Genomic DNA, 25,183 nt, shown 5'->3' with positions numbered 1-25,183 from the left:
TATATATCTATGTTTACTTATGCTTAATACTACAGTATATAAATTAATTGGTTAAATAATTTCATTTGCTACCAAAAACTCATAAATTGAACAATAACCTATAAGTAGATCAGTATTCTATACTATTCTGCTATTTAATTCAGAGACCAAATTCCAAGCAATTGATATTCCAAATACTACAAGTATAGTTTAACATCAGTTTCAAAAAACAAAATATGTAGTTAAGTATTGTGGATTGATTACTTGCAGTTTCCCATGACAACAAGATCTGTTTTTCTAAGAACAAAAACGTTCTTAAGTATTTCTAGATGGATCTGCATGTTTGAGTTTATAATAGAAGTTGTGTCAATGGCTTTTTCTGTTTCCTCTTTTATATGTGACTGGTTTTATTTTTGTTTAAAATAGATGGGAGCAAAACTAACTTAGAAGAGGCCATTCTAGGCTTAGCAAATATTTGGAGTGTGATAAGCTAAAGCATGTAATTCAAAGACAATTTTCCACTTCGGCTATGCTTAAGTACTTTTTATTAAGGGAAAATCCCTTTTTTTTTGAGTAATTTAACATTAAAATGGTACTTTTAAGGGATCTGAAGTCTGAATAATGCTAATTTTATTAATTTTTTGGATAATGCTAATTTTAAGCCTCTTAAAAGCAAACAAATTTTCTGAAGTTTAGTAAATTATGTCATGCCAAGTTTCAAATTCAAAGAGTTTGGACATGATTCTGTACACCCAGAATAACGAGTCTTAGGTGGTTTAAAACTTAGTAATATTTATTATAATTTTCCATTATTTAACTGTTTCCCAAAACATATCCTCTTTCTCCTGAAATAAAATACATCACTTTCCCATACAAATTTCTATTTTTTATCAAGAAAGCAGGAATTAGTGTAATGCCACATTAACTGTTTTCTAAGTAATCTACAATTATTTAGATTTATTACTGCATTGATGTGGACCAAGTGTAATACCCACTTTATAGGACAGGATTGCCTATGACAGATTTATAAAATGTATACAAAACTTTACATTATACGGGCACCTGGGTGGCTCAGTTAAACGTCTGACTCTTGATTTTGGTTCAGGTCATGATCTCATGGTTCATGGGTTTGAGCCCTGCATCGGGCTCCACACTGAAAGCACAGAGCCTGCTTGGGATTCTCTCTCTCCCTCTCTGCTCCTTCCCTGTGTATGCATGGGTGCTCTCTCAAAAATAAATAAACGTTTTTTAAAAACCTTTATATTACAGAAGTAACTCTTTTCAGTGTTTTATTATGTATTAGGAGGCCAATATACAAATAGTTTAAATATGAAATTTAAAACATGTACTGAAATGATGAACCCAGTAAAATTCTATTATAAGCTGGCATTTTCTAGCATGGATAGAGGCACAAAGTCCTAAAATTTCTTCCAAAATATAATTACTTATTTTTTGAAACCATAATATTTCACAAGCAATATGGACACTCTTTCTGTGCTTACATTGCACCCAATATCGGTGATATGTATCAGTGGGCTAGGACTGAAACTGGCTGATTGTTTTCACTGAGTTTAGCCATTTCAACTATGCGTGAATACAGGCTAAAGAGCCTGGGCCTCATAAGAGACTTCAGAGTGAACCTGGTTAGAGACTAAACCTTGAAGATTCATACCACTATAATTCACTGTGTAACTTGGACCCCCTCCAAAACACTGACGCTTGCCTTACAAGTAGAAAAAATTTTAGTGTGAGACACGAAGTTATGCCAGAGAGTCAGAGGAGTGTTTCAGTGGGAAATGTCATGTCAAGGCCTCCCCGGATAACTGAAGATCAGCCTCATCCCTGTATGTATGCTTCCTACACTAGCTTAACTGTCAGATCACCTCCTTGGGTCACATACCACCATATAGTATTGCACCTGTTAGTATTCCCTAAACAGCTTAGGCGAATTATCACTGATACAAGTTTGGAGTAAATAAATATTGTCATTCTCTTCTCACAATGTAGCTGGTCGTGCCCAAAAAAGAAAAAAGAGAGTTTTCCAGTTGGATTTCATTATCAAATGTCATTTAGAGAGAGCAGAAAAGCAAACTGCTGCTGAACATTAAGAGTTTTTTCCATAGGAATTCTGCGCTCAAAGGTGTGGTTTCCAGGGGCGCCTGGGTGGCGCAGTGGGTTAAGCGTCCGACTTCAGCCAGGTCACGATCTCGCAGTCCGCGAGTTCGAGCCCCGCGTCTGGCTCTGGGCTGATGGCTCGGAGCCTGGAGCCTATTTCCGATTCTGTGTCTCCCTCTCTCTCTCTCTGCCCCTCCCCCGCTCTGTCTCTCTCTGTCTCAAAAATAAATAAACGTTGAAAAAAAAAAATTAAAAAAAAAAAAAAAAACGGTGTGGTTTCCAAAGCTAATGCATCCCAGGATTGAAGAAGTTTAAAACGGAAAGGGAAGATTTTAAATGAAAATTTAATAATAAAATAAAAAACAAATTTGAAATTAAAAATGTACCATTAACGGGGCGCCTGGGTGGCGCAGTCGGTTAAGCGTCCGACTTCAGCCAGGTCACGATCTCGCGGTCCGGGAGTTCGAGCCCCGCGTCAGGCTCTGAGCTGATGGCTCAGAGCCTGGAGCCTGTTTCCGATTCTGTGTCTCCCTCTCTCTCTGCCCCTCCCCGTTCATGCTCTGTCTCTCTCTGTCCCAAAAGTAAATAAAAAACGTTGAAAAAAAAAAAATTAAAAAAAAAAAATGTACCATTAACAATTTTCCAGTCTAACCCTTTCATTTGTCAGAATAAACAAAAGCCCTGAGCGTTAAATGACTTCTTGAAGGTCACATAATTTGTTGCCAAGACAATGCTCCTGGAGTAGTGTATTTTTCTTGGCCAGAATCTTAAAATGCAAGTTTTCCATTTTTATTGGATCATATATTGTATTGCCTCAATTTTACTGCTTTTTTAAAACACAGAAGTTGAACACAATATTATAAATAAAAACTATTAAGTTAATCTGTCTCCTTGTTTATTTTTAAGCTAGAAAGGAAAATCCAGTGTAGAACCATCATGATGGACTTTTCAAAGGAATGGGTACCGCAGATTTGGGGCCCAAGTCTACTCTGGGTTCCAAAATATATAGTTTCTTCAACCCTAATTGGACAAAGAAATATGTTGAAAGTCTTTTTTCCAGAAAAGGAACATTTGACAATAAAAAAAAAAAAAAACAACATTTATTTTGGGGCAAGAGGGAGATTTTTCCCACATAACAAGTAAGATGAGTTATAGCTACCCTATTTCAATAATTTATAATTCAGACAGTCTCAAAGAATAATGACTATATAACCATTTCTCTCTTTAAATGAGAAGCTGGGGCTCACGTGGTATGGAGTGGAAAAAATACGATAAATCGTAAAAATTCAAATGACGAGTTCCTTCTGGCTAAAGAGTGAGACAAGGGATAGATACTACACCACCTCAGGCTGTGCAGTCTGCAAAGACAGCGATAAACTGAATACTTCAGAGATGAGGGTAGACAATGTGCTCTTGAACTATCCCCCCAGTGTGTGAGAGGGAAAGGGAAGAACATATTTTAGCATAATACGCAGTTGCATTTACACCTAGAGAGAGGCTATCAAAATGGATATGTGCGCAGTTCTCCGTGGTGACTTTCATGAGTCTGCATTTCAGCTCTGTGTCCTCAACACCTTCTATCCACAGCTCAAACGCACACAGCATCTGCCAGCCTTGCCCACGAATTCCTGACGTCCCGGCTGAGTGCCCCTCTGCCTCTGGGCTCTGCCCCTTGCTCCATAGTGGTTAGCCATATCCGGAAGGTTCTGGAAGAGGTCTGCTGGGCAGCAGGACTGCTGCTAAGAGGTCTCTGGTTGGAGTGGAGACCAGGAGCTGTGGGAAACCCAGAAACAAGGCTCAGATGGGAACAGCAAAGATACCAGCAGCCCAGTACTGGCTACAGACTAAGAAACAAATTAGGAATTCCTCCCTCCTGGCCACCAAACCCCACAGTTGGAAAAGAATGGACATCTGCCCCAGACCCCGCTCCCAAGTACATTTCATTAGCTGCTTCACCTTCCAGGGAAAAGGAGTCACTAATTAATTCATGCAATTATGGAAGCATAATTGCAAACCGCTCTGCTGACATATAAAGATGTGTTTTACCTTTAATTACCAGGAGAAGAAAGGCAACTTGGACTAGGAGCACCGAACTTGAAGAAAAAAACTAGGAAAATAATAGTCCCTCCCCCGCCAAGCACACCACTCCCGACCCATTCTATCTAAAAATCCTTTGTACTGCGGGGTTTATTTTTCATTTTCAAAATCGTTCGAATTAGGTCTCAGAGAAAGAAGTTGGCATTTCTTATTCTTTTCAGGGTGGTCTGAGAAATGCTCTATCAGTGCGTCTGACGAAAAAAAAAAAAAAAAAAAAAAAAAAAAAAACACCTAACAAGATCTCTTTCAATTTGGTTTTTGAATCAATACCCGAAATAACGACCAGAAGCAAAAATCCACCGGTGCGTCAGCAAAGCAGGATGCTCGGCCGGTCAGCTCCATCCTTCCCCCCGGAGCTGTTCTGAGGGTTCCCGGCCGCAGCTAGAGCAGATAGATAATGTAGGACAGAATGACCAGGCCTATGATGGCAAAGAACATCAGGATGAAAATATCCAGCATGATGGAGTCCTCGGCCGAGGAGGCCTCGGGATTCCGGGCAAAGGTGAGCTGTGAGCACGGAGGTCGCAGCCAGTGGAGAGAAATGGCTCCCTCTTCCCTCCACGGCTCGGTCTTTTCCCTTCCCCCTCCCGGGGCCCCAGCCGAAGGGATGCCGCAGCTCCAACAGCAGCCTACTGCCCCCCTCCCCCCAACCCCCTCTCCCCCCACAGCCAACCAATCACAAAGCCCGGGAGCGGGTAACCAAGGCACTGCTCGATTTAGACCCAGCAGAAGCGAAGAGGCTCAATTTCTCCCCAGGAACCCAATCCCACCCCTTCATATCTAAATGGAGGCTGCATGATATGGACGGAGGAGGAGATCTGATCTCCATCCAGATGCCCTAGGAATGAATCCTCCTGGCTGCCTTCCTTCTTCCTTTTTCCTCTAACACATCTGTGGCCAATTACCTCAGAAAAATAATGGTGGGGAGCTGGGTGGGCCATGGGCAGGTGGTAAGGGTCACGTCGTGGAGGGACACGGACAAAGGTCTCAGGTGAGTCTCAGCTAACGCTTGGGGGATTCCTGAACTCTGCCAGATACTGCACACGCGCTGTAGGTCATTTCAACCTCCCCACAAGCCTTTTATAGATGAGGCTCAGAGATGGTCAGGAACCGGCCTGATGTCTCACTGGAAATGGGGGAGACCAAGATTTAAAACTAGGCTTGCACACTCAGGAGTCCGTTCTTCCCCCCCCCCCCCCCCCGCCCACCCCCCCAACTGACGGGCCCACCCTGTTCATCTGAAATGCCCCTCAGCCCTACCTGCACCGCTCAGATCACTCCATGGACAGTGTGAGCGCCAGAGATCTCTCCTCCAGCGACTCCTGGTCTCTTCGTGGTCATTACCCGCATTCTTGTTCTCTTCAGAGAACTCAGGGCAGTGTTTCATCAAAGAGCGTCCTGGGGCGCCTGGGTGACTCCATCAGTTAAGGGTCTGACTCTTGGTTTCGGCTCAGGTCGTGATCTCATGGTTTGTGGGTTCAAGCCCCACATCAGGCTCAGCACTGATGGCGTGGAGCCGGCTTGGAATTCTCTGTCTCCCTCTCTCTTTGCCCCTCCTCTGCTCTCTCTCTCTCTCTCTCTCTCTCAAAATAAATAAATAAACTTAAAAAAAAAAAAAAGAGCACACTAATGAATTCCCAGGCCCCTCCCTGCAATGAGAGGGCCTAGATATACAAATTTAAGCGATGCCTTCTGAGAGGAAAGGAGAATTAATGATTTATCTTTTAAGCGGGGTGGTGGGTACTCAGTTACGTCTTGTGTTGTTTTTATTCCTTTTTATGTCTTAATGATTTCCTATTAAATTAAAAAAAAAATTCCCTGTGACATCTCTGAGGCCTAGTGTCCTTGGCCCTACCCTAAATAGTTCTTTTGAAGGCCCCAGGGGTGAGGGCATTAGTAACCTCCTTCCACATGTTAGGCCGCGGGAACTGAGGCCACTTCTAGAAGGGGGTCTAGAAACTGCTCCCATCGGCTCGTGCCCAAGAGGAAGAGCCCAGGGTCTCTGTGAGCGGGGCGCCTCTAGAGACGGCGGATCCCCTCCCAAGCCCACTGCCCCCTTGAATGAAGGTGAATGAAGCCTCCTGGGAGAGAGGGCAGCAGCTCTGCAGACAAGAGGGGGCAGGCCAACAGGAGGCGAGATCTGCCAACTCATTCCCTTCCGCCGGAAAACATTAGGCAGCAGCTCCTTCCCAGAGGGAGCGGGTGTCGGTACTGTCTTTAATTATCCCGCCCAGCGCCTCCGACACTCCCTACACCCTCCAGCCCTGCCTCTCTCTTACTCTCCATTCCCAAGGCTCGGGGAGAGCCCTCTCCATCTCCGCTGCTGCTAACCTGAAGCCAGAGAATGCCTTTGTTCTGAGCCCCAAGCGGGAAAGGCCCCTTTCCACAAGGCAGCTGGCAAGGCGGCATGGCTTGAGGCTGCGAGGGTCACACCCTGGGTCCTGAGACCTCTGGCCCTGCCACTAGCTGTGCAACTTCTGCCAAAGCACGGCCTCCCTGGGTTCCAGTGAACCCCCATCGGTGAGGTAGGCATCGCCGTGGTGATTTGGCTTGTGAATACTGCTTTGGGTTGCCAGACCACCTGATCAGATGGCTTCATCCCCTGTCGTATCCCACCGCAGACCGCCCCTCTGCCATTCCACCCCTCAAACAAGCGCCCAGCTCCTCCCATGTCCCAAAGCTGCCCCCCGAGCTGAGCTCATGCATTAATGCAACAGGTTTATTTGTTGAACAGCTATGTGCCTGGCCCCAGGCAGGGCCCTGGGAATTTAGAGAACTTAAGTCCTGCCCTCTGAGTGCACTGGCTGGTGAGGAGACAGGTGCCTAACTAAGGAAGTCAGACCGGAAGAGGGAAATAAAAGAGCTCGGGGAAGTTTCTGGAAATGCCACCAAGCTGGGCAGAGGAACTGGTCACTCTGTCCCTGAAGGGCAGCAGCGCTCTCAGGAGGGTGCCAGGCTAATGCCCCCAAACAGGACACGGACACACATGCACACACACGCACATGCGCGCGCACACACACACACTCAGCAGCAGTACCTCAGAGCCAGAGAGAAAACCAAGTCCGCAGGTAAAAATTATACTTTTATTATTTGAGTCACCAGGAGAAAGATTCACTTGTGGTCCAAGTCAAACGTTGAGAATCGTTAACAGGCCAGAAAGAGTTGATCCCAAGCACAAGCCCACAAGGGAGGGGACCAAAACAGACCAAGAAAAGACAACCACCCCATATAAAAAGATGAACGGACGGCTTCACACACACACACACACACACACACACGGATGAAATGTTTGGACAGAGGCAAATTTCACATGGTCATTTGTATCTTTTTAAATACAGGTTTGTGGGGTGGTATTTTTTTTTTCCAGCTATTAAAAAAAAAAAAAGGCCCAAAAGTGCATATGTGAGAGGAAAAAGGCAGAAATTAAGCAATAAAGTAGTTTTCCCTGGAGGGACATGAGGAAGAAAATAGGAAGCAGTGTTGATAGAATTCACTTTTCTCACCATTGGGCTTCTTACACTTTCCTATTGGTCCACTAAAGTTATATTCACATTCTAGCTTTAACGCATCTTCTTTCCTGGGATTAGGTTGGCCAAAGACCTTTGTGAACTGTAAGGAAAGACCAGGGACTTGGCCCAACCCTCGGTTCTGTGCTCTTTTAGGGATGGATGGTTCTGGAAAGGAGCAAGGACTCCCAGCAGCCCCTGGGTCCCTCAGCACCAGTGTGACAGTCCCTCTTCTCTCTGGGGGTGTGGAAAAGGTCCCCTATTTTTAGGACGGGAGGAGCAGAGGGGCCAGCAACAAGATTCCAGTGGCTGGCCTGCCTTGCTTTGGAAGGAAAATCAGGCTGAGGGAAAAACAGGCCGCCTCCTGCTCCTCCAGGCCTTCCTCCTGCCTCTCACCACGCTGCCAGCCACAGGTGCTCCAACAGGATGCACCTCTGACCTTTGGTCCCCGAATCCGCGTCGTGCTTTGAGATCACGAAGAAAGGCAACGGAGCCTCCCCCATAGCGCCCTCAGCTTCCACAGGGTCCGACGTAAAGACCCTCCACCCGCCTTCACCTCGGCTGGGGCCAGAGGAAAAGAGACGAGTCAAGCAGGGCTCTCCCCCAACACCAATGGCCATTTCTTTTCAACCTTCTGATTTGGGGAAAATATTCCGACGTCCGCACCCCCAAGCGGTGAGGACCGGATTGCTGAATTCGCCTGCAGGGTCCTCCTTCCCGAAGGAGGCAAAGATGTCAGCTGGGGAGCCTGAGTGGACTCAGGGCGAAGGCAGGAGGGGGAGGCCCAGAGGGGTGTTGAGAGAGCCCAGAGATGAGTAAAGCCAAGCGAGGGTGGTCACAGCCACCGACAAGCGAGAGAAGGGACTTGGAAATAGCACCGTTTTTCCCCTCCTCACCCCGGGGTCTGCGCTTCCAGTTTTGTAGCCCTGGGACTTTTTCCTTCTGCTTCCAGGGGGCCTTAGGTAAGCGAGGGAGAGGTCTGGTGGTGCGGGGGACGAGCCCCCAGAGCGAGACACCCACAGTGTGGGGGACAGAGGGTCGTCTGATGCTCTACTCTGCAGCCAAGGACATGGACGTGAGGGGAGAGAATATGCCTGGAGCCGTGAAACCTTGCCCCCCACCCTCACCCCAGCAAGCTGCAGGCCCCCACATCAGCCCCACCGACTCCAGGACCACCCCCTTACCTCTGCCCAGCACGCTGAAAAGGAGGCGGGTGGGCTTGCGCCATTTGGGGATACAAGGAAAGGAGGGGCCTTCACTCCAAAGAAGACACGAGGGACTTCTCTCTCCCACGGCCCTCCCTTCTCACCGTGGGGTCTGAGGAAACTATCAGGCGGAGACGGCCCCACGCACCCTCGCGTAAGCCCAGAGACTCCTGCCGGCCGGGACCCTGGCTGCTTTGGTCACACGAGCCTGTCACGGATATAGACGCGCTGCTTCCCCCACATGCTGAGTCCTGGAGACACAGAAGGTCCTGTGGCTGTGTGCAGCTCCAGCGTGCTTGGGGCTGGACCAAGGAGGGGAGGCCGTGGGAGGCCTGAGACATCCTCCCGTGGGGAGTAGGGAGGAATGGGCCACCTAACCCAGAGCCCAGGGGCCCGGCGTGGCAGGCCAAGAGGCCCGAGGCTTCCTTGCCTCATGGTTCAGGAGCCACCAGGGGTGGGAGGAGGAAAAAGGGCTGTGGGAGAGAACACCCTGTTCCCTTCCCTCCTGCAACTGTCCCTAAAAGTAAGAAAGGCGAGCACTTGACCCAAGCCATGCTTCCTGGGGAGCTCCTTGCCCGCACCAGGGCTGCGTGGGCAGGAGAGCAAAATCACAGTGTGAGAAGGAACACGTGTGGGGAGGGATGAATGAATCCCAAAGCAGGAACTCGACCCTCCTTCGTGGTCCTTGAGAGTGGGAGAGGGTGCTGGGGGGCCCCTCCGAGGGCCAGTCGCCCCGTCTCGGAGAAGCAGAGGCTAAGCCCATCCCGGGGGCAAGGGGCTATGGAGCCCCGTCCCCTGGGAGTCCTGGAAAGTTTGGGTGTGTGCGGAGGAGGGCAGGAAGGTCTGAGGGGGCAGAAAAGAGTGAAGGCAGAGGCCTGGGAGCCAACGGGTCTCCCATTCCAGACCAGCTCCCCGGGCCTCGGCCTCCCCCCGAGAGGTCCACGCCTGTTCCATCCAGAGAGAAAACCAAGAAGTTGGTCAAGGGGAAAACCCGCCAGAGGAAGGAGCCCGCGAAAGTGGCAGGACAAGGCTTCGGTTGGCAAAAGTAGCTGGAGGAGGGTGGGAATAAAACAAGCTGTCGCAGATTTAGAAAACAAAACAAAACAAAACAAAACAGAGACACTGAAGGGTGGGCAGGTCACGCCCAGGACAGACGCGATGCCATGGAACGCACTGAAGACGGGTGGGGGCGGGGCAGCACCCAGGGGAGGGGCTCAGATGGCCTCCACGTAGTTGGCCGGCAGCATCCCCGTGTCGCCGGTGCGCTCCACGGTCCCATACATCCAGCCATCGTCGATCTGCTGCACGTTGATGATGGTGTCCCCGTCCTGGAAGGAGACTTCGTCCTCGTCGGCGGCGCTGTAGTCATACACAGCGCGGTACCGCTTCTGCGGGGGTGGGGGACACAGTCAGGCCAGGGCCTGGCTCCCTTCTTTGTAAACCCTACAGGACCCAGCGCGGAGCCCAGCCCAGCAGCGGACCGGGGGCTGGGAGACAGGGGAGGCCTGGGCTCTGCTACGCATTTTCTCACCCCTGTGTTTCCCTGTCTGAGACCCATCACCCTTCTCACAATCATCTGGCATCTACAAGGGCTGGGTGCAGGACACGGACTGAAGTTGCCACAGCTCTACCCCACCTCTTGGAACAGGAATGCAATAGGTCCAATGAATACGATGCTCGGTAGCGTTTCAAAGACGTATTCTGGGGAGAAAAATCTGCACTTGACCCAAGAATTTCCACCCTCCAACCTCAGCCAAAATGATCTGCTTAAGCCCCTGAGAAAAGCCCAGTGAATCTGCAATCCAACCGCCGTGTGGGAGGCAGGCGAGACTCTAACGTCCTCTGACCCTCACTGCCCTTTACATCGACTGGTCTCCGGGGGTCACCTCAGCCTTCGTGGTCCCCCAGGCCAGGCCCTGGGATCTGTGGGCCGACCGGTCCAGGATGGAGGAGCCCCCTCAACCTCCCACATCTGCCCCCACGGGTCCACTCCACTAGGACCACGGCTCAGGCTTTCTATTTCTGGCCTCCGATCTGCCCCCTCCAATTGTTCACCCACTGTGATCTCAGGGGGAGCTTTCCAAAGCGCAAACCTGATCATGTCATTCTCTGGCTTAAAATCCTTCAGAGGTGTCCCGCTTTCTTTTTTTTCTTTTTAATGTTTATTTTTGAGAGAGAGAGAGAGAGACAGAGTGCAAGCAGGGGAGGGGCAGAGAGAGGGAGACACAGAATCCGAAGCAGGCTCCAGGCTCTGAGCTGTCAGCACAGAGCCCGACACGGGGCTCGGGAACTCACAGACCGCAAGATCGTCACCTGAGCCAAAGTCGGATGTTTAACCGACTGAGCCACCCAGGCGCCCCTGTGTCCTACTTTCTTTAGATGAAATTTCTTTTTCTTTCTTTCTTTCTTTCTTTCTTTCTTTCTTTCTTTCTTTCTTTCTTTCTTTCTTTCTAATTTTAGAGACGGCGTGTGCTCACAATGGGGGGCGGGAGAGGGGCAGAAAGAGAGGGAGGGAGAGAATCCTAAGCAGGCTCCACGCTCAGCACAGAGCCTGACACGGGGCTCGATCTCATGACCCTGGGATGATGACCTGAGCCAAAATCAAGAGTTGGATGCTCAACCGACTGAGCTACCCAGGTGCCCCTCTTTTTGTTGTGTGTGGGTTTTTTTTTAAAGATTTTATTTTTAAGTAATCTCTACGTCTAACGTGGGACTCGAACTTACAACCCCGAGATCAAGAGTTGCATGCTCTACCAACTGAGCCAGCCGGGTACCCCTAGCACCAAAGTTCAAACTGTCTTTCAAGCAACAGAAACCAGCTCCATCAGCCCCAAAGGTCACACCCCCCCAGAAGTGACTTTGGTCTCTTATCACCAAGTCTGTCTCTATCTCTTGGGTTGATGCCAGCTCTGCCTGCTTCCCACAACAGCCTCCTCACCCACCTCCCTGCCTCCACCCTCAACCTCTTACTGCCTCTTCTCACACAGCTGCCGGAGCGATTCTTTAACAACATAAACCAAGGGGCGCCTGGGTGGCTCTGTCGGTTGAGCACCCGACTTCGGCTCAGGCCACGAGCTCACGGTTTGTGAGTTCGAGCCCCTCGCTGGGCTCTGTGCTGACAGCTCAGAGCCTGGAGCCTGCCTCGGATTCTGTGTTTCCCCCTCTCTCTCCCCCTCCCCTGCTCGTGCTCTGTCTCTCTCTGTCTCTTGATAATAAACGTGAAAGAAAAAAAAAATTAAAAACATAAGCCAAAACCTGTCACTCTGCGTAGCTCACTAATTGCAAAGGCCTTCCTGTGGCCTACAAGTCCCTGCATGATCTGACCTTATCTCCTACCCTCTTCTCCTCTAATCGCCTTGGCCTTCTTGCTGGCCCCAGGGCCTTTGCAGTTGCTATTCTCCCTGAATCATTCACCCTTTCATCATCCTGAGGACTTTGCTGCTTTCCTTCCCATCACCCTGCTGTCTTTTTCTTCACAACACGTGCCACCATCCGACCTTATATATATATATACCCTCTTACTTTACTGCCTCGTTTGCCTCCCTGACTGGAACGTAAGCACCAAGACTGCAGGAACGTGGTCTTTTAGTCAGGGCCAAGTCCCTCATGTCCAAGATAGGTTTCGCAAGTATTTGAAGGACCGGCTCGTCTATCTGGAATCTAATCCTACAGACGGAGTCTCGGTCCTGCCCGGTACCCTACGCAGCACGGACGCTCCCTTGTTTACTGCCTCGTACCCACGGCATGAGGCTCCAGGAGGACATGTATCTCAGGGCTATTTTACCTCTCTAGGTATTGTCTCTCTTGCTCCAACATGAGCTGCTTCGAACTCCCAGGAACCCAGCACAGAGGGGCTGAGCTCAGCCAGGAGCTCGGTGGTATGAGTGGCTCAGCAGCCCCCTCGATGGGATAAGGATCAGGACTTACAGACGGGGCACTTCGACTCGAAGGACCGGGAAGCCTGATCCTGCCCTACTTCCTACTCTTTACTCGTCGTTTACTTGGCAGTGTCGATGAGTGCCCGCTCTGGGCCTGGCTCACGGTAGCTGGGCCCAAGGAACACTGCCCTGCCCGCACAGAGCTTCACATTCAGCAGGGGAGGCACACAGAAGTTAACACAGAACAGAGAACGGTTCTGAGTTGGGAAAAGTGTTCTGAAGGGCACCGGGGGGGGGAGTGATAGAGATGTCAGGGGAGACCCGCCTGACATGGGGGGCTGGGGACGGCCCCTCAGAGGCAGGGGCAAGCTGAGATCCGAAGGACATGGGGGTGGGTCATCCTCATGAAGGGTGGGGAGCGTGTCCTAGGTCTGGAAGGCCCCAAACAGAAAGGTACTTTGTGTGCTCCTGGGCAGCCGGAGTGAGGAAACCGGGCAGGGAGAGGTAACTTGCGCAAGGTGCACCCAGAGCTCGAACGCAGGGCCCCAATCCCAGCCCAGGGCTGAGTCCGCTAAGCACACTTCCTTGATCAGAGGCTGAGGTCCCTATCGCCTGCAGATGACGACAGGAGCTGGGATCAAAGGTCAGGGAAAGCCAGGCCTCCTGGGTGGGGTTTCTAAGGAGAATCTCTGAGCAATGTCCACCTGCCCATCCACCTCTGGCCTCCTCAGGCTTCCTGGGCCCCATCCAACCTCCCAGCTCCAGGACCTCTCCCTCTGGCCAGAGCTACTCACCCCGCCCCCGCCTGGGGCACAGCGCGGTACGGACACCGGGGCTGCAGGCTCCTTGTAGCCACCATAAGACTGTCCCACCTGCTGCTGCTGGGGCTGCTGGTAAACTGGAAGACGGGGGGAGACAGGGCTCAAACGCAGTCCCTCCCGGATTCCCCTGCCTTCCCCCACAAAGCCCCTATCGTGCATTTCCACCCCCCCCAACCTGGCTCGGCCCCCACGCCTCAAAGGCTTGTGTGTCAGTGTTGCATATTCTACAGCAGGGGCTGTGTCTCTACCAACACGCTGGGGAGCCGGCATAGACCCTGACGCCGGTGCTCGATACCCCTGGTGGGATGGATCTGAGGGTGTGCGTGAACAGTTGCCTGTGTGTGCACGGAGACAAGGCTTCTCTCCGACCTCCTCCCCATCCCACAGCCGGCCCGGTCGCAGGTCCTCTGCCCCACAGGCCTCAGGCTCACCCGGGGCGCTGGTGGGGATGTGGTGGGGTGGCTGCTGCTGCTCCTGGGGCCGCCGGTAGCTGCTGTCCTGGGAATCTCGGCGCTCAGGCTCCAGGCCCTCGCCCCCGCTGGGGCCCATGCGGCTCTTCTCAAACTCCTCGTGGTATTTTATCTGCAGCGGGAGAAAGTGCCGGGTGAAGGACTCACAGCAAACCAACCAAAGCTCCCTGCCACTTCAGATCTCCCAGGAGAGGAGAGACTCCCCGAGGGCTACAGGCAGAGAGAGCCAGGTCCTTGCGGGAGGCACGCCAGCTGTGTGCCCTTGGATAAGCTGCTTAACCTTGCTGGGCCTCAGGTTCCACCTCTGTAAGGGAGGGCATCGGTGTCTACCTCCGGTGTTGCTGCAGGGTGACAACTCCTGTTCCCTGACTACCTGCCGGGCGCCAGGCTCTGTGCTATGTGTGATGCACCATGGGCTCGTTCTATTTATTTATTTATTTAAAAAAAATTTTTTTTTCAACGTTTATTTATTTTTGGGACAGAGAGAGACAGAGCATGAACGGGGGAGGGGCAGAGAGAGAGGGAGACACAGAATCGGAAACAGGCTCCAGGCTCTGAGCCATCAGGGGCTCGAACTCACGGGCCGCGAGATCGTGACCTGGTTGAAGTCGGATGCTTAACCGACTGCGCCACCCAGGCGCCCCACCATGGGCTCGTTTTAACTTGTCAGCACCTACGAGGGGGGATGTGACGGTCCCCAGTTAACGCACAAGAGGGAAACCAAGGCACTGACAAGCTGAGTGAGTTGTCCAAGATCACAGACTCCAGCGCCTATGCTTTTCAGCGTTAGGTAATTCTGCCTCTGTGGGCGTGACCTCACCGGGCTCTGTTGAGGATCCCAGGCTGCAGGACAAGAAATGCAGGGTCCTCCCTCCTCATCAAGGAAGGGAGGAGAGCAAAGCCTGCCCTGTTATCTGGAGCAGAAGGAACTAGTGATTCTGTGCCCCAAGGCCTGATAGGAGCTGTCCCAGCCCAGGGCAGTCCCTTCTGGCCGTCCTCTGGAAAGGCAGCAGGGCCTCACTTAGGGGTCTGGGTCAGGACCAGCCCTGCCCCTTCCCGTCATGCCCCAGGGGGGACTCACACCCAAATGGCAAAATGGGCTGAGCCCATTCCTCAGGGGGAGGCAGCCAGTCTTGGCCGGACTGAAAACCCCTGGGTTCCCTCAACTCCCACCCAGAAGGGCACCCAAGGGTGAAGTTTTCAGACACAGGGCCAGTGCCCTGCTCTTGGATTCCTAAGACAAGAGCAAAAGGCAAGTGTCCCCGAGCCCCACTCCCTCAGGGACCCCTGTCCACTGGTGGGGAGGGGGATAAGGAGAGGGGCCAACCCTCCTGAGGCCTTTAGGCATGCAAGGCAACTGCCCTTCCGACTTTTGTCCTGGGGGGTTAGAAAGGTCAGCTTCCTGTGTTTACTTTCTGTGAAGGAAAAGACGCCTGACCCCAGGAGCCAGTGACCAGGGGAGGGGAAGTGCATGTGTGGAAGAGGACAGAGGCCTGTGCTGGGGGCGTGTTTCCACAACTAGCTGGTAGAATCGACCTTGCTTCTGACACAGCCACTACAGGAGTCAAAACTGATAACATGAGGGCCAGCTGCCCCAGGTGGATGGAGGCGTGGCGAGCCCGAACACAAAGGAACCCTCCCCAGCACCCATGCACATATCACCTGCTACTGTTAATATTAATAACCTTCGCATCTGCTCAGCGATTCACACTGAGTGCATAAAGCCTCTCTGCACATGATCTCCCTTGGCCCTGGGGATAGCCCCCCTGAAAAAAGAAGCTGGGCAGGTATACTTTAATTCCCATTTTACAGAAGAGGAAAATGTGCTCAGAAGTTAAATGCCTTCCCAAGACAGACCTTTCATTACTCAATAAGGGACAAAGGGACACAGGGACAAAGTCACAGCTACACGGGTCCTTTCCTGAGGGCAGGCACGGAGGAGGGTGACCACAGGCCCAAGTCTGCCCTTCGTCCCAGGCCATGTCTTCTTGTTCTGGAATAACTATGAGTAAGCACGCCTTTCCCTTGTGACAGGGATGACGAGCATAAGGTCCCCCTAACTTTGAGGGAAGGAGAGGCAGCATGGCAGGGATAAGTGGCCTGAGAAAAGCAGGGTACAGTCCCTCTGTCTGGGCCAACTGGGCCACTACTCCCCACTTCCTCTCCCTCCGTTCCCCCAGCGAGTGAGAAACTTCTGTCATTTTTCTGCCAACCCACCGAATGATGGGAGAAGCAAACGGGCAGGTTAAAGGGTGTTCGCACATCCGAAAGGGAAAGAAACACTTTCCAGACTCTGGGGGTCTGGCTGGTCCCCGCTCCACATGCGGCAAAGTTCTGACCTTTTTTTAATTTTTTTTTTTAATGTTTATTTATTTTGGGGACAGAGAGAGACAGAGCATGAACTGGGGAGGGGCAGAGAGAGAGGGAGACACAGAATCAAGCAGGCTCCAGGCTCTGAGCCATCAGCCCAGAGCCTGACGCGAGGCTCGAACTCACGGACCGCGAGATCGTGACCTGAGCTGAAGTCGGGACGCTTAACCGACTGAGCCACTCAGGTGCCCCTAAAGTTCTGACCTTCTAAAAGCCCCGAAGGGAGGGCCACCACAAGCCCAGAGCTGTCAGCAGATCCCCGGCTTAAGAACTGTTGTAGGCCACCATGGAAGGACACCCTGTTCTGTGCCCAGAAGATCCAAGTGCACGTGGGTTGAGGGGCCCAGGCCCCTGCTAGCTAGGACTCTGGGATGACCAGCTGGGGGGTCCCTTCCAAAGCTCCAGAAACCCATTTTCTCTGCTAGCCGACGTTCTGTGTTCTGAGCCCCTGCTCTCCTCACGCTGGTGGAAAACCAAGGTCTGACTCCCCACGATGCTGCCACATGATTCTACATCATGGTCAACAGGGGAACATGGGCTCCGAATGGAATCAGCAACTCAGCAGCCAGGGTGCATTTTTTATAACGTCTCCCACTTGCTGAGGGCCTGTTTTGTGCCCTTACATGGATTACTCATTTCCTTTTCTCAGCCAGCCCTACAACTATGTAGCACCCTCACCCCCATTTTATAGGTGGGGAAACGGATGCTCGGAGGTGGGTAACTGGTGGGTTATCGGAATCCAGCTCTAACATCACACCCTTGCTTCTCAACTACCGTGCAATATTGTTCCCGATTACAGACTAATAACATTTTGTTTTTAAAACAAACGTAAATCTTTGGGATGCCTGGGTGGCTCAGTTGGTTGAGCGTCTGATTCTTGATTTCAGCTCAGGTCCTGATCCCAGGGTTGTGGGATCGAGCCCCGCGTCGGGCTCTGTACTGAGCATAGAGCCTGCTTGAGATTCTCTCTCTCTCCCTCTCCCCAGCCTGTGTGCTCTCTCTCTCTCTCTCTATCTCTCTCTAAAATGAAATGAAATGAAATGAAATGAAATGAAATGAAATGAAATGAAATGAAATAAAATAAAATAAAATAAAATAAATAAAATAAAATAAATAAATAGGGGCACCTGGGTGGCTCAGTCAGTTAAGCATCTGACTTTGGCTCAGGTCATGACCCCATGGTTCATGGGTTCAAGCCCCACGTTGGGCTCTGCACTCACAGCTCAGAGCCTGGAGCCTGCTTCAGATTCTGGGTCCCCCTCTCTCTCTGCCCTTCCCTTGCTCGTGCTCTGTCTCTGTCTCTCAAAAATACATAGACATTAAACAATTTTTTTTTAAATAAATAAGTAAAACAAATGTAAATCCGTTTACCTTCATTAGTTATCAGAGAAAGGCAAGTTAAAATCGCGGTGAAATACCATGATATACAATCAAAATGGCTAAAATGAGTAAGTCTAAGGACGTAGCGCTGTGGAGACTCTCTCATCACTGCTGGCGGGAGGGTAAGTCAGTCCAGCTACTTGAAAAACAGACGAGCATTACTTGGTAAGGTGAAGGGTCGTAAACTCTAAGACCCTCACGAACCATGAGATCGTGACCTGAGCCAAAGTCAGACGCTCAACCGACTGAGCCACCCAGGCGCCCTGTGCCTGAATCTTTGAAATTTCGCGTCCTGTCGACCAAAGGAAGAAAGACACAAAAAGAATACCTACTAGATGTTGAAAGTCAGGAAAACCAAAACTATAGTGTTTAGAAATGCATGGTTCCAGGGGCGCCTGGGTCCGTTAAGCGTCCGACTTTAGCCAGGTCACGATCTCGTGGTCCGTGAGTTCGAGCCCCGCGTCGGGCTCTGTGCTGACAGCTCAGAGCCTGGAGCCTGTTTCTGATTCTGTGTCTCCCTCTCTCTCTGCCCCTCCCCCGTTCATGCTCTGTCTCTCTCTGTCCCAAAAATAAATAAACGTTGGAAAAAAAAAATTTAAGAAATGCATGGTTCCATATTAAACTTATAAAGAAAAGAACAGCACATGTTTTCAAAAATTACCCTAGAGGGTTGTCCCACAAGCCTGCCTCTAGGTCACTTGACCCTGGGGATGGAATTTTTGTTTGACTTCACCATTTACTGCTGATTACGCCCAGATTCTAGAGACTGAAGCTAACTTACAGAATATGCACTGCCAGCTATTAGTTTTTTTAATGTTTATTTATCTTGAGAGAAAGAGCGAGCGAGCAGAGAAGGGGCAGAGAGAGAGGGAGAGAGAACCGGAAGCAGGCTCTCCCCACTGTCAGCTCAGAGCCCGATGTGGGGCTCGACCCCACGAACTGTGAGATCCTGACCTGAGCCGAAACCAAGAGCTGGATGCTTAACTGAGTGAGCCACCCAGGTGCCCAGCCCTGCTGATTATTTTTAACTAACAGAAAGCCAAAGCATTTCTGCCCCTGGCAAAGATATTCCCAGAGTTTATGGTTTTATGGTCCTGTAGAACATTAACCAGTCCTACAGATACTGGCAGGGCATGGACCAGCTCTGCATCTAACTGCATCCAGCACTTTCTTTCACCGAGGAGGCATCACCTCTGCCTTCCTACCCTCCAGCATAATTAAGTGAAATATATGATAGGTGCTCACTGCAGGAGAATTATGTTTTTAACACTTTGAAAACTTGTAAGAGGAGTTCGGTAATATTGTTTCTTGACTGATCAGTACACACAGAGGTGTTTACAGCATGTGTTACCGGGTTGTTACATTTCACAGAAGAAGGAAAAGAATTGTATACAGAAAATCATCATGTAAGTAGAGACATAGGCAAATAAAAGCAGAGCTTCTCTACTAGGCAGGGGCTTCCAGAAAAAGGGTGTCCACGACGAAAATTCCCCGGTCCCTTACGGCCGTTAGAGCTCATGACCAAAGGCCAGGATTCCAGAAGGATACACTGCATCCCAGAGGCCATCCCTGGCCTCACCACGCTTTTGATGCCTTTCATGAAGACACAATCACCCCAGAAGTATAACTTACTAGCACCTTGCCTCAAAAGTTTTCACACATTCTCAGTACCCACAACGGCCCAATTTTTCAACCAAGCTTTCCTCTTTGCCTCTTCTTTAGCCACAAGGTGGAAAGGAGACAGGTCTGCCTTTACAGAAATGAGAATAACACTGACAACACTGATCTGATGGATGACAGACCACACACGTCCAAAGTGCTGAAACACCATCGGGGGAGACCAGCCACTTTTTCAAAATGCTCTTGCTCGTAAATCCTCTAATCTGGAGCATATATTCCTCCAGGGAGGCAAATCTCATCTCTTTGCAAGATGCTCTGACCTCCCTGGAAACAGCTAACCTGGGAAGTGAGTGACAAACTATACACAGGATGCTATTTTGGATACAAAACAAAAGGTGTGGCTCTAAACACTATCTTTTCCCAAAACTCTTCTGGAGGTCGGGACAATTGAACAATGGCTCTAAGCACAGCTTCAAGAGTTCTCTTAGAGTTCGGGAGGCGGCCAGGCCTGACACCCTCTGACTAGGGCTTGGTGAAGGTTTTTCAGTGTTTTTGTTTTTATCTTTATTTTTTAAGGAGAGAGAGACAGGGTGCAAGCAGGGGCGGGGCAGAGACAGAGGGAGACAGAGGACCTGAAGCGGGATCTGCACTGACAGCAGAGAGCCCGATGCGGGGCTTGAACTCACAAACTGTGAGATCATGACCCGAGCCGAAGTCGGACACTTAACCGACTAGGCTACCCAGGCGCCCCGAGTCTGCATTTTTAATAAACCTTTCCACGTGATTGTAGCATAGGTGTTTGGAGGCCCGCATTTGACAGACTCTAACTGCATTCACCAAAACCAAGTGTCTTCCAGGTTCGTGGTCACACCTCAGAGGTCCCAGCTAAAGCTGCAAAAGCAGAATCGGGTCAGGTTCAAGTCACCTCCCCCAACTCAGAGCAGAGGACAATCAGCTAATTGCAGCCCTGTGGTTAACGAAAAGATAGTTATCTCCTTAGGTGTAGGTGTCCTGGCCACAGTGAGTTCTGTTACCAGGGCTCCTCAGATATTAACACCTCCAATAACTGGGTAGGGAATACTCTGGAAGCCTTCCAGAGAGGGAGGCAGAGATGACTGGGCTTGCTCGTCTTCTGCCCTCTAAAACCCACAGGCTGGAAGCAATGAGGGGATGTGCTGGGGAGCTGGGGTTGTGGAGGACAGCACGTGTCCTCGCAGTGGAAAGCCACAGAAGCTGGGGAGTCAGGATGCCAGCTTTGTGAGCCATTCCAGGTTTTCCCCATTGCCCAAGGCTTTGCCCCCTCCCTCCCACTTGCCATGTGGAGAGTTGGAAGGCATAGACCTTCTTTAACCCTCTTTACCCTCCAGACGGTCTGGGCAGCATCAGCGGGGAAGCTCTAGGGTGTGGGGCCAGGCCCTGGCTTATAAAGAAGCAACTGAAACAGGCTTTATTTATGTGTGTATTCCAGGGGAGGGGTGGCGGCGGTGGTGGTGTGGATTAGAGCCCTCCCAGCCCAAAGGAAGCGCTCCATTTCCTCAAACCACAAATTTCAAACTGCAGGGCAACAGCCTCGTGGCAAAACCCGCTCTGTCACCCGTTCGGTTAAGTCTGCAACGAGCATCTTTACAAAATAAAATAAAACAGAAGATATCTGAACGCTCTCCAAGTAGTAAGGATTCTTTCACGTGAGTCTTGACTTGCTTTTCTCTCTAAATAAACAAGCGTGCCCGTTTGGGGCGTCGCTATGTGAAATGTATTTCGTAGCGTAGGTTGCAAAGTTTGACGGCCATGGGCTTGGGCGTGACGGGTGCTCCCGGGGTAGGTTCTGGCTCTGAAATCCACCTGAGCCGCTGTGGAGCCCTTTCCCAGCACAGCCCCATCAAGGAGGCCGGGCGGAGGAAGAGGGAGGCCTGTGGAGCCCAGGGATGAGTGCCAGGTGGACCACCTGGCACCCAGGCCCTCAGCCCAGAGAGACACTGGGCAACCTGTGGACCCCCACCCTGTTCTAGACATAAAGGCAACTGTTTGCCGAGGCATCCATTCGTAGGACCTCCCAGACGAGGCTGGCCAGGCCCACACTGCAACTCTGTGCCCCGGGACCCTGTGCACGGGTCCGCAGCCCATGTTCTGTGCTTGTGGCTCAAAGCAGCGCTCCGCCCCCACATACCCAAAACCCCCCAGGCGGCCTCCCCACAAAGGCAGAGCTGCGCTGGCTGCTGGCCGCTGGCTCTACCAAGCAGGAAACCAATGCCTATCCCCTGGCCACAGGTGCCATGGGCCCATCGATCTACAACCCACTCTCTATACCCAGTCCTGCCCCAGCCACACATGGCTGACCGTCCCCAGCCCAGGAGGGCCAGGCCAGGGGGTCCGGGGCCAGCCGGCAAAGCCAGCTGGGGTTTTTACACAGGAAGGAAGAGCAGGCCGAGGTGGGGGAGGAGGCCGAGGGAGGGCGGAAATGACTGCAATGTCAGCACCCAGAGACAGACGAGGGGGAGGCTGGCCCCTCCCCACCCCTGCCACCCAGTTATGACCTCTGTGCTGAGACAAAACAGTCAGTCTGGACCCTGACACCCACCATAGCCAGGAGGGGAAAGGAAACAAAGGAGAAACTTCAGAGAGGGTGGGGAGTGATGTAGCACATAGGCCCATCCTGTCCACGTATCCCCAGAAGTATGGTGCTTGCAAGGCAGACATGCTCTGTGGGCAGAGGGCAGAACAGGGGACTACGGGGGCACAGAAAAAAAGGCCTCTGGGAACCCCACACCCCTTCTTCCCTCTGCTCAAGCGGCTGCCACCCAGGCACACCCAGAAGGGCCGGGGGAACAGCGGCGAACTGGCCCCTCGTTCATGCCTGCCAGACCGGCAGGGAGGGGAGGAGCGGGGAGGGCAGCAGGTCAGTGCAGGTTCCACGGCGGCGGGCAGGGGAGCATACGTTACTGATCTGGTCCTGGGTCTTCTTGATTCTCTGGAGTTCCGGTGTATCTGCCACCACACTGAAGCCTTTGCCCTTGTTCTTCTCAAACTCCTCCTTGTAGCGCACCTGGAGGACCAAGGAGGGGAAAGGGATTCGAGTGAAGGCAGGGGCAGCAGAGAGGGCCCCAGCCTGTGGCCACCTTTGAGGCGGCAGCCGGCCAGGAGAGAGATCCCGACCAGAAATCCCCCTGCAGCGACATCTATCACCCACCCCCAAACGCAGAGCAGAAGCCTTAGCCAAGAAGTGTTAGGCCGCTAACAATAACCCGTTAACACGTATTCAGGGCATTCCGAGCACCAAGGGCTTTACGTGAATTCTCTCATGTGAGTCTTACCGTGTTCTATTATTGGCTCCATCTTACAGATAAAGAAACTGAGCCAGAGCTAGGCAAAGTCCCCTGCCAAGGTCACACAGCTTGGCAATAAATGTCCAGAGCCACCATGGTGCAAACTCTCATCTGCCGGACTCCTGACCCTTCACCGCTAGCCTATCCTGCCTGCAAGCTATAGGAAGAAGGTTCTTTCCAGAGCTCCAAAGACAGCCCCGGCCAGGACGTGGCCCTACCCACTGAGAGCCCGGAGGAGTGTTTAAGCGACCAGCCGAATGAAGGCTGTGCCAAGGGACAGAGTTAGCACCCAGAGAGAAGGGCAGTGAGACAGCCACTCGAAGACTCCATCAATGCGTCTTTGACAGGCCTGGCGGCTTCCTGGAGACTGCCAGGCCCGCTTCTAAGGTCAATGCCACATGAGGGGATGAAATTGGCGGGGGACAGACAGGACTTCACAACAGGGTTCCTACCACCCCACCACTGCCTTCTTCTTCTGAGAAATCCACAGAAATTCAAGTATAGAGGGGCTCAAGTCGGACGTACGAAAGGACTTCCTGAACACTAATAGAACTGAAATATGAAAAATATCTTGTTTTCTCCTGGGGGGGTTTGAAGCACAGAATGGAGGCTGGGAATGCCCATGGGACAGAGAACCATTCGGCTTCCAGAGGCTTCACTGTCCCCCTCAGAAGGCAGCTGTTCCAACCCCACCAGCTGCCTGGATTTCCTCCATGGGGGCTGCTCCACTGTCCTAGAAGCAGGTCAGCCCAGGACACGAGGCCCAGGACCTCGGGAGTTTCCAGGATGGGACGTCCGGGCAGCTCCCAGGCATGGAGACATCTGGCCACGGGGCTGAGCTGCACCCTGACCCGACCGACAACACACATGTATAAATCTGTGGCCACACCTGTCAGTTCCTCTGCACAACCCCCAGGGGTCAGAGGTCCTTGTCCACTGTCTGGAGCCCAGCTTACCCATCCATGGGGTTCTTCAACCTAAAAAGGTTTCAGAAGCTCCTCCGTTCTGACCCAGACTAAAATCAAAGGCCTGGATATGCTAGTTCCCATCAGACTGGAAGTTAATGCAGTAAATACAAGTACTGACCCACCCCAAGGGCCCAGAACTGCCTCCAGCGTCACCTCTTCCAGGAAGGCCTGGAGCAGCAGGGCAACTTTTTGTGTTGGAGGTAGAGGGACCCTTTGGGAAAGGGGCATTAGGGAGGGGAAGGCATTAGAGGCGGAAAATTACAGCTCCAGATGCAGAAGCCCCCAATCCAAGGTCTCCGGCCTCGGTTTCCTCATCTGTAAAAGGGTTGTCACAGGAATCAGTTAAAATATGGAGAGGGGGGCTTCCCGTCACCGAGCATGGGCAAGGAGCCAGAGGGAGCTGGTTCTAACGCGGGCGCAGTCTCCCACTTGCTAAGTGATCTCGGGCAAATGACTTAACCTCTTGAGCCTCCGTTTCCAATCTGTAAATGGGGATAGTACCACTCATTCCAATCAATGGGACAGACTACAGACAGTGGCCCTCACACAGCAACTGCATCCTGAAGCATCCTGAAGCAAGGCAGGGGGCTCAATACCCACTGATAGGGCAAGCGTGGAAGTGCTCTGTCAACGTTCAAAGTGCTGAACAAGTGCCAAACCCCCATTCTCTCCTCCACTTCCTGGCCTTGTAAGGGTCAGGCCCCTAATCCAGGGGAATGATTGCCATGGCGACACTACAATGACATCAGCTAGTTCCCAAGCTCAGGAACTGCCTCTCCCTCCCTGCCGGGGAAGGAGAATTCATTTCACTCCTGGCACAGGCAGCCAGATAGGGCGGGGCTGGGGTGGAATGGGGGCTGAGAAAGGATGGAGGGAGGTCTGGGCTCGGCACCTCTTTGCTGTAGGTCACTAGGTAAGTCAGTCCCCCCCCTCTGGGATCCCCTGAGCCGGGGGCCGGCCAGCTGATCTCTAAGAGCCCACCCAGCTCTGGAGTTTGTGACCATTTTTATGTACCTGCAGGCCTTAATTATGAAGAATCAAGGTGAGAAACATCCTCTGAGAGGCCTTTTGGTGCTGGAGTGGGTGCACAGGGAAAAGGTCGAGAGCCAGGAGTGCGGGGAGGGCCCCGCTGCCTAGAGCCCCTCTGTCCGGGTTTCCTTGTCACCCAAGCAGGAGTGTTTGCCCTCATCTGGGATGGCTCGCCAGGACGTGATGGGGGTCTCGGAGGGAAGGGATCTGCCCAAGGTCATTCAGCCTAGTTGTTGGTAGGGTCAGGGTACAACTCAGCACTGTGGGCGGATGACTCCATGCCCAGGAACTGCCTGGGCCTCCCATCCTGGAAATTCCCAAGGCGGGGCCAGATCTGATGCCCGAGCAAAGGAGGTACAAATGTAAGTGTCTGTCACATGAGTGGTGACTGAACTGAACAAACACAAAATCTCCCAACAGCA

At 51.8% G+C, this 25,183-nt stretch overlaps 1 protein-coding gene and 1 long non-coding RNA gene across 2 annotated transcripts in view; both read right to left on the bottom strand.

Moving 5' to 3' along the window:
• Nucleotides 1–2,972: 2,972 nt before the first annotated feature.
• Nucleotides 2,973–4,812, bottom strand: LOC122485463. Its single transcript, XR_006297866.1, has 2 exons — nucleotides 4,462–4,812; nucleotides 2,973–3,867 (listed from the first exon to the last, which is right to left on the bottom strand). It is a non-coding gene; the product is annotated as an uncharacterized LOC122485463 (long non-coding RNA).
• Nucleotides 4,813–7,255: 2,443 nt separating this feature from the next.
• Nucleotides 7,256–25,183, bottom strand: part of LASP1 (LIM and SH3 protein 1) — a 39,885-nt gene continuing 21,957 nt past the window's right edge. Inside the window, exons 4-7 of the mRNA XM_043584268.1 lie at nucleotides 22,377–22,484; nucleotides 14,033–14,183; nucleotides 13,575–13,678; nucleotides 7,256–10,290 (exon numbers count right to left, since the gene is read on the bottom strand). Of these exons, the coding sequence (XP_043440203.1) occupies nucleotides 10,117–10,290; nucleotides 13,575–13,678; nucleotides 14,033–14,183; nucleotides 22,377–22,484 (537 nt within the window). The 3' untranslated portion in view covers nucleotides 7,256–10,116. The remainder of the gene's footprint in view (nucleotides 10,291–13,574; nucleotides 13,679–14,032; nucleotides 14,184–22,376; nucleotides 22,485–25,183) is intronic.

Source organism: Prionailurus bengalensis, chromosome E1 (assembly GCF_016509475.1).
Source record: "Prionailurus bengalensis isolate Pbe53 chromosome E1, Fcat_Pben_1.1_paternal_pri, whole genome shotgun sequence".
Lineage (NCBI taxonomy): Eukaryota > Metazoa > Chordata > Mammalia > Carnivora > Felidae > Prionailurus > Prionailurus bengalensis.
Note: the sequence above shows the minus strand (reverse complement) of the source record. Positions and strands in the feature narration are given on the sequence as shown.